The 8,875-nt window shown below is 42.4% G+C and overlaps 1 protein-coding gene across 1 annotated transcript in view; it reads right to left on the reverse strand.

The window, feature by feature from the left end:
• Positions 1-734: 734 nt before the first annotated feature.
• Positions 735-8,875, reverse strand: part of LOC141428541 (protein cortex-like) — a gene marked incomplete in the record, with an annotated part of 10,778 nt that continues 2,637 nt past the window's right edge. The window contains 8 exon segments of the mRNA XM_074088539.1: positions 735-1,925; positions 2,147-2,287; positions 3,433-3,631; positions 4,889-4,988; positions 5,759-5,869; positions 6,161-6,306; positions 6,943-7,103; positions 8,554-8,728. Of these exon segments, the coding sequence (XP_073944640.1) occupies positions 1,783-1,925; positions 2,147-2,287; positions 3,433-3,631; positions 4,889-4,988; positions 5,759-5,869; positions 6,161-6,306; positions 6,943-7,103; positions 8,554-8,728 (1,176 nt within the window).

The following is an 8,875-nucleotide window of genomic DNA, read 5'->3' on the forward strand; positions in this document are numbered from 1 at the left end:
AAGTCCTAATTGACTTGCAGTGGTTGTGTTTTTCGGTGTACTGATGTTGAGGACAAATATATTTTTTGCCTAATTTTACTTCATAATTTATGGAATCAGGCTTTACTTTGCGGAGGTCAATTCAATGAACTACAAAAATAACTTTGCTCACCCGCGACCTTGTGATAGCTACGTTTATGCAAGACAGTGTTCATGCAGTTCCTCCATCTCCACACTGTAAGAACACACACAAATCACAATAACTCATCTATCACCAACACCACATTACACTGACGCGTTTCGAACTCAACTAGAGCTCATCTTCAGAGCAACAGAACCGTACACCATGCGCTACCGTAACTGTATTTGTGATGAATTAACTAATCGGAAATTTGCGATTTCTCGGGAAAAAACATCTGATGTGTTTCAAGTTGTAAGGTATTTGTGTGCCAAAATTCATCCAAATCAGTTGTTTTTTAGTTATGAGCTGTTTTTGCATGGTTTAGTGACAAACATTTAAACTGTTTCCTCTACATAAAAACAAACACACGCACAAAACAAAGATATGAACAGACTAACTAACTCATTAATATGTTTTTTCATTGTGAAATGTGATTCTATTTAGCTAATAAAAAAAATCACGTGTTTACACAAATCGGTCCTGAAAGATGTTAACAGAAAAATAGAAGTCTCTTAGTAAATAAAAAAAAACTGAAATTATAAAATTATGTATTTCAAAAGCATGAACAACAATAAATCACATTCTAATAAAATTAAAAATAATTTTAGCAATTCTATCAAAGAATAAAAAAAATACTCAGCAATTCCAAATTAAGCAGCATCACTGAAATAGTTCATTTCAAAAACTGTCCAGATTTTAAAAACTCTTATTACAGTTTTATTCGTATCAATAACCAACTAGAACTAGCAAACATTATTTTAAGAATCCGACTGCGGAGGTGCAGGAGGGTTATGTTTTTCATCGTCATCTATGTATGCCCGGTTCTATGTTTCCTGGTACAGCGGCAGCGTCAATGAATTTGAACGATTTTGTTTGGTGAGTGTTGATTCGTCTTCGCATCGCAAGAAACAAGCGACTAGCGGCGAGGAAAGTGTATCCTATGTTCATTGCGCGGCCGAGACGCTAGCTGCGCAAAGGCCTGGCAGCACACGCAATGAATAGAGAAATTGCTTGGGCGCCGATAGGATTTTTTCTTGCATTTTCATTTTACTCGGAAATTAACTTTTTTGTAATTAAACAATTTAATAAATATTTGTAACGTTATATAAAATTATTAAATTTTGCATAATTTCTAAAATGAAATAAAATTCTCTTCTAAAAAGTTTTCAATATGATTTCAAGTTTCAACCATATTTAAATGTAAAATTACATAATGAAAACGTATTCACAGTTTGGGTTACGACGCACCTGTTTAATAATTATCCTGAATATCTGATTGAACAGCTCATTTACTACTCATATACAATTTCATTTGTGAATAATGTAGTGACCATGCTTGACTACTAAAAATTTACCGGACTTAGTTAATTGTTTACTTGTAACGATGTCCCATCGTAAAACCAGGGGTAACTGAAAGAGATCCCTTTTTACAGTTCGAATCTGTGATGTATGCTCTGTCTTCTATCGTATTTTATTTTACTCTGTGTAATAAATGAAGTAACTAGACACAATGACGTTTTTTTCAAGTTGGTATTGATAAAATATCACTGTAACAGCGCTCTTGCCTACTCCTGTCTTCAAGACGTCTCGTCTCAAGAGGTTTATGGGTTGGACGCTCGGTGCTACCGCACAGAGAAGCCGTGGATGCTCTGGTCGATGAAGGAAGGAATGGCCGAGAACCTTCTTCGCTTCGTCTTGTCGCTTGGACCGTTGTCTTGGGGCAGGAAATTCCAGATTACCAGGTCTTCGTCAGCAGTCGCTGTCGCTGGAAATACAAAATATTTTTCATAAAAATATAATATTTTTTGCATAACAGTACTTTTTCTTGACTGTACCTACCTATTTGCGTTGTCATTAAAACTAACTACATACTTATGTATGGGTAGGTACTAAATTCTAAATCAAACCGGCCACTTTGTAGGCGAAACACATTGCAGGTTTCCAGTACTCGTCTTTTGGCTGACCATGATTATGATGATGAATTACCAAGTTTAGTGCCATCTGGACTAAAGACCATAGTCCTCACGCGGTCCATGCGCTGCCGGCCCTCGCCCCACTGGTCCACCACTGTCTGGGGGCCGCTCATCACCACCAGCTGGGAACTGCCTTTTGGATACGGCTGGTTTTCTAGATATAAACAGATAAGTATGTGAGGTAAACGGACGAGTGCTGGTCAATGTCCCAAATTCCCAATAGTTGCCATCTTTAATTTTATGTCAATAGAAATATAAGTGACAGCAGGGTGACATCTATTCGGCCATTTTGGGCATTATCAGATCGAGTACGCATTTTCGACCGTCTTAAAACGTTTTCATAAGGTTTTAGGTTAGGTTAGGTCTATTTCATAACTTACTAGCGTTTACCCGCGGCTTCGACTGGATTATTAGATCCAGCAGCTGAATTTAAATTTAGGGATTTTTGAAAATTCCCGTGGGTATTTCCCGAAAATTAAATCGTGGTTTTCATTGACGTTACATAAAAAATAATCATATTAAATTTCATGACTCTAAGCCCAGCGGTTGATATTTCGAGATTTTATCCCTATCCCGTGCGAATATCGGAATAAAAAGTAACCTATGTTTTATTCTAGATGTCCAGCTATTTACATACCAAATTTCATCCAAATCCGTCTCCTATAATATTAGTAGGATAACAAGAGGATAACAAAACAATCCCTTGAAGTGTTGACCATTTACGAGAAAATTATGCCTTGTTCCTCATACATAACCATCTTACGTAGCCAGCACTGGTAGGGCCAAATTATTGTCTACATTAATTAGGTCCTGGCGCTTCGCCGGCCACTGCCGTAGTGCGCTCGCTTCGCTCGTTCGTATAGTTGACCAAGAAATTGGTTTCCCACCCTAAGGTTTAATGTCATTTGTAGCGCTTGAAACGTCAAAGCCTATTTACACTCACAAGTCAATATGAGAATCAGCCTTATTGTTTTATTTATGAAGTAGGAACTGTCATTCAAATTTGTTAAGCGTCGCTCGTCGTCGTATTAAATTTTCTGGAACCTAAATTGACAGTAAAAGTGATCAATCACATACCGAAATCTCTTTGAAGTAGAAACTATTCGGTGTTATGGTGATAAGATGGTTATGTACGGGAACCAAGATAAAATTGAAGTATATCAAATGAATCATTATAGATTTTGACCAATTACGTGCATTGAACTTAATAGGAAATAAAGTAAACCCTTGGAAACTACTAGTTTTGATCGCGCTCACCGATTGCCTTCACATGTCTCATGAAAAGCAGCAGATCCTCACCAGTGTTCCACAGGCTCATGACCAGCTCCCCAGTGCGGTGGCTGAAGAGCATCGTGTCGAGTGTGAAGTCGCTGTTGCTGACTCTGCTGGTCATGCGGAGCGCTGCGCGGGGGGCGTCCCACAGGGCCACCCAGGACTTCAGGTCGGCCATCCCGCCGATACCTAGCAGCGCGCTTCGCCAGGGGTGCCAGGCTATTGTCTGGAAATAAACCATATCGTGTATACTATGCTCGGAGTTTTACAGAAGAATAAATCTCTTAACTAGGTTATCCGACGGAGAGCCAGTCATTGAAATAGTTAACGATTGATGCAGACATTACTTTGCGGAGGTTTTATATCAATGAAATACGACGTTTTTACTTTACACTACCACCATCTCTTTTACTTTGTGGTACCGTAAGAGCAATCTTTGTTGCTTTGTGGTACTGGAGGAGCAAAGTAAAAACATGGTATTTTATTGATATGTAATGCACAGGATTAGCAAGCTGAAGAGGCAGTAGGCTGCCTATATCTATTGAATAACCGATAATCATTGGGGTAACAGAGCTCTTGAGGGGATACCGTAATACGGCACGCATAAAGTAAGACGCAAGCAAGACGTAAGGCGGAGTAATGATTTATGAAAAATTTACTGGCAGAAGCTGGGTACGACAGTGAACTCAGGATAAAATGGCGCGTGTTGGAGGTGGCCAAGGTCCAGTAAGTAGTAGACTGTTATTGGAAGTTACAGATGATGATGTTGTGCTCATTTACACTTTCACGCGTGGCAAGACTAAGTGATTAAAATTTAATTAATTAAATTAAATGAATATCATTATTACTACAAGCATTAGGACCTAAGATTGTATTCCAGTGATGCTAAGGGCAAGAGGTAAGTTATGTAGTAACTTCGACTTACAGGCTCGCGGCGTTCAAGTTTTTATTTAGTTCAAGGGCGGTTTTTGAGCCCGATTCATGATAATGTATACCTAGTGCCATCCACGTAGACGCGTGCTTTTGTCATAATTAGTCATAAAATTACATTGTACCTAATAAGAACCACGGCACGCGCCATCGTGAATGACTCTACCTATACAAAGCTAAGTATGAGGTAACTATGATAACATGAGCAATACTACTTTACCTACTTTGTTCATCTTACATAACCAGCACTGGACGAGGCCAAATATATTTCCTACTTCAAAGAGATTTCGGTAATAATTAGTTACCTACTTTTACTTTTGATTAAGGTTCCCAAAAATTAGGTGCCTACGATGACAAGCAAAGAGAGCGATTATACCTTTATAATTGAAACTATAAAGTCGGAGTCAAGCGAATGAAGCGAGCACGTCGTGGCAGCGGCCAGAGAAATACCAGGACAGTTGGGAAATAATTTAGCCACTTCCAGAGCTGGTTATGTAAGTAAGTTGGTTGTGTACTGTAAACCCCGTGTAACCCCTGTGTCAATTTTTAGTACCTTCACAATCCAATCAGAGCCTATGGATCTTGAATCGTACAGTTCGGGCCACAGCATGACCAGGACTTGGGAACTGTTGACAGCTGCGACGGCTACATATCTAAGGATTCAAAATTTACATTCAAATTCATTCTTGCTGGTGGTAGGACCTTGTGCAAGGTCCGCCCGGATTACTACCACCATCTTGGTAATCCTGCCGTGAAGCAGCAGTGCTTGCACTGTTGTGTTTCGGCGTGGAGAGTAAGACAGCCGGTGAAATTACTGGCACTTGAGGTATCCCATCTTAGGCCTCTAGGTTGGCAACGCATCTGCAATCCCCTGGTATTGCAGGTGTCTATGGGCGGTGGTGATCTCTTACCATCAGGAGACCCACTCGCTTGCTCGCTTGCCATCCAGTAGAATAAAAAAAAAGTTCTAGGTTCTAGCCTCTTTGTTCTAAATTGCACTGGAAAAGCGTGAGAAATGGTGTACAGTCGACCAAAGTGAATGACCCAGGGTGGAACCTTCGTGTTACTAATGTTATGTTGAAATTCCATACTTTTGTCAAGGAAATCATAGTAAAATTAATTATTAAAAGGTTCCACGGTACATGAATCAATTTGTTCGACTGTACTCGTACAACTTATATATATGTAGCAAACTATGTATCGAGACCAACATCGAGGGGCGTTGCGAGTTGTTTGGTACGAATAAGTCCCGGCACGCGTATTTAGATCTACAATATGTGTGCTTTCTTTTATATGGGCATCGGAAAACAATAAATGTATTATATACATATGTGTAGAATCCCCTGGTCTATACCTACTAAATATTTGATTTAAAAAAAATAGTAGAACTCCTCTTATCCCTCTATCTAAGGAAGTAGTATACCTTGCGTCAGGAGACACCCGTATGAGGAAGATGGCGTTGACAGTGGCAGGACAGGAGCTGATCAGCTCAGCGTCGCGGTCAAAGGACGTCACCGTGCCTCGGGAGCAGCCGCTGGTGGTATAGATGGTTTACTGACCTAGCTTAGTGCTATATCGTCACTTCCTTCAAAAATATTTACTAAAAACTGATCAAGTAGGAGTTGAACGTTCATGCGCTATATAGGCACACCTTCTGTAACTTTGTTCTTAGTGTGGAGGCGGAAGAACTGCATGAACACAGATTTCTTGCATAACGTAGCTATCATAAGATCGGGGGTGAGCAAAGCAATTGTTTCAGTTCATTAGTATGTCCTAAATTTAAGACGCTGAGCCTTACGAGGATGAGCATCAGTGTCACACTTACATGACAAAAGAGTTGCCAGTTGGACTCCAGTCCAGCGCGGTGACGTGGCAGTACTGGCGCGACAGACCACTGCAGCGGCACCAACTACCAGCCACCCGTTTGCTCCAAGAGTTATGAATCTCAACTCGCTGCATGTCAGTTCCTAACTGAAAATAACAAGACATACATCAACTTAAATAGTAAGACATGGTGCGCTTGTGGAGTAAACTGTAGTGTAGTGGGCAGTAGTGGCCTAGAGGTTTGACATATGGTCTTTCAAGCAGAGGATGTGTTTAAATCTGGGTACCTCTGAGTTTTACGAAATGCATGCATTTCAAATGAGCCGTGAGCTTTACGCTGAAGGAAAAGTGTGTGTGAAATTTCCAATCCGCGCTGGGCTGGCGTTGGCCCAAGCCCTCATTGTGAGAGGAGGCCTGTGCCTGCAGCGAGATTTAATTACATATCCATTTTAGTCTAACATCTGGTAGTATGGTGAATCGGTGAACAGGTGTGTTGCTCTGAGGATGAACATTGGATGAGTTCGAAACGCACTCGTGTAGTATAGTGGTGGTGATAGTTATATTTGTGAGATTTTTGTGTGTTCTTACAGTGTGGAGGTGGAGGAGCTGCATGAACACACATCTGTTGCATGGACGTAGTTCGCCTTTGTACATCTTATTATACTTTTTTGTTCATTTTATGTGTTTTAATGTACAATAAAAGTTAGTTATAAGGTCGCGGGTAAGCAAAGTAATTGTTTTTAGTTCGTTAAATGTAATTTTAGCTTAAGATTATGTACTTACAGCCAGCTTTTCCCCCGTGGGGTCAAACCGGCAGCAGGCCGTGTTGAAGAGAGTGAAGCCTTTGCTGATGGGGCTCTGGGAGCGCCAGCTCCACTTGTAATACTTAGTGCCCAGCGCCGCGACCAGAATGTTGTCATTGCTCCAATCCAGCAGCTCTGGAACTGAAAGGCACCTTGGGTTCATCCAAATATCACTCTCTCGACTCTAAACCTAGTGGTTGACTCTTCGAGACTTTATCTCGATCTGGTGGGAATATATCAATGGTAACTACGGGTATCGTGTCTGGAGTTTTCCTTCAGTATGGCGAGATCAAACCCGGTGGGTGGGAGGCCCAGCAAACAATCTTCAACCAGCGCCTAGGGTTAAGGTATGTTAAGTCCGGTGGTCATTGATGGGGTAGTTGCCTGCACGACAAAGTTGCGGTGCAACCTGTAGGGTGGACGCCGTGCACAACACCAGCTCGCATACTGAGCGAGTCGCACAGAAGGCAGCAGTCCGGGCGCCCCATAATCGTCGTACTCACAGGGGGCAGAGCTGTGAGCTGTATGTCGGCAGATCGAGCCCATTGTTGGCGGAGCAAAGGCGGGATGGCAAGTCCTGCTCTCGATATTTCATAGATAGATATGTAGATAAAAATCTTTACTCACAAACACTCCATGGCAATAGTACGAAAACAAACAATTCAGCTTGTAACATATAAAAGTTGTCACGGCACAGCCGCGAAAAGGCGCCGACTCAGCATGTGCTGCGACATTGCTGTCACAGCGCTGATATTCTGTCGGAACCAGTCATCTCACTAACCCTTAGGGTCCGTGTGGTTACCAGTCAGGCCCTCTTCAGTAGTGTCGCTCGCTGACCACTACGAAGGCCAGATCAATGGCCATAGGGCCACTTGGCCCTGTGGGTGTCATGTTTGCAGTGTTGGCTCGCACAGATGCCGACAGCGCGAGCAATCCGTACGCCCAATCATCGTCGAACGCAGGTGTTCTAAAGCCAGAGGTATTGCTGTCTAACACACTTGAAATCACAATCGTTATTAACCTCTCGATATGTTATCTCACTGGGTCCGTGTGGTTACCAGTCGGGCCCTTCTCGTTAGTGTCACCGCTGAACACTTCGACGCTGACCACTACAATAGTCACAGGGCCACTTGGTCCTGCGGGTGTCGTGTTTGGAGTGTTAGCTCGCACAGATGGCGACAGTGCGAGCAGTCCGTACACCCAATCATCGTCAAACGCAGGTGTTCTAAAGCCAGAGGTCCTTCTTATTATCTAACACACTTAGAATCACAATCGTTATTAACCACTTGTTTCTGCCAGACGGTATAAGACAAGAATAGAACGAGATGCCGAACCCGAATTAATGCCTTAGATAATACGGCCTCTGCTCTGAAACCCTAGTAGCTGTATAAAGGCTGTTACACTCAGCGGCGGCCTTGGGGGGTGGTGAACAGGGCAATCGCCCGGGGCCTGGCTCTTGCAGGGGCCTCGCACAACGACCCAAGCAAATTTAAAAAAAAAATAGATTTTTGAACTATATTTGCGCGTCATATACTTTTCACGAAGGACAAAGGGCTTCGCAATGGGTAAGGCCACCGCTCGTTATACTCACAGGGGGCGGAGCTGTAAGTCGGCAAGTCGAGTACGTTGTCGGCGGAGCAGAGGTGAGGCCGGCGGCGCGGCACGCAGGGCCATCCCTGCTCAGTGGATGACTTGCTTGGCCCCTCCAGACCCCAGGCCTTGTCGATGTGGTTAGCGTACTTCTTTTGGTTCATGTATTTGCTGTACTGGAATTCGAAGAATATGGAGTTACTAGATAGATAGAAGACTCTTTATTGAACATCACAGGTTAGTAACACAGAAACTAATTAAAGAATATCAACCAATTTTTATTTACATCATACTAGCTGTTGCTCGGCACTCCGTCCGCGTAA

The sequence above is a fragment of the Choristoneura fumiferana genome, chromosome 6 (assembly GCF_025370935.1).
Source record: "Choristoneura fumiferana chromosome 6, NRCan_CFum_1, whole genome shotgun sequence".
Classification (NCBI taxonomy): domain Eukaryota; kingdom Metazoa; phylum Arthropoda; class Insecta; order Lepidoptera; family Tortricidae; genus Choristoneura; species Choristoneura fumiferana.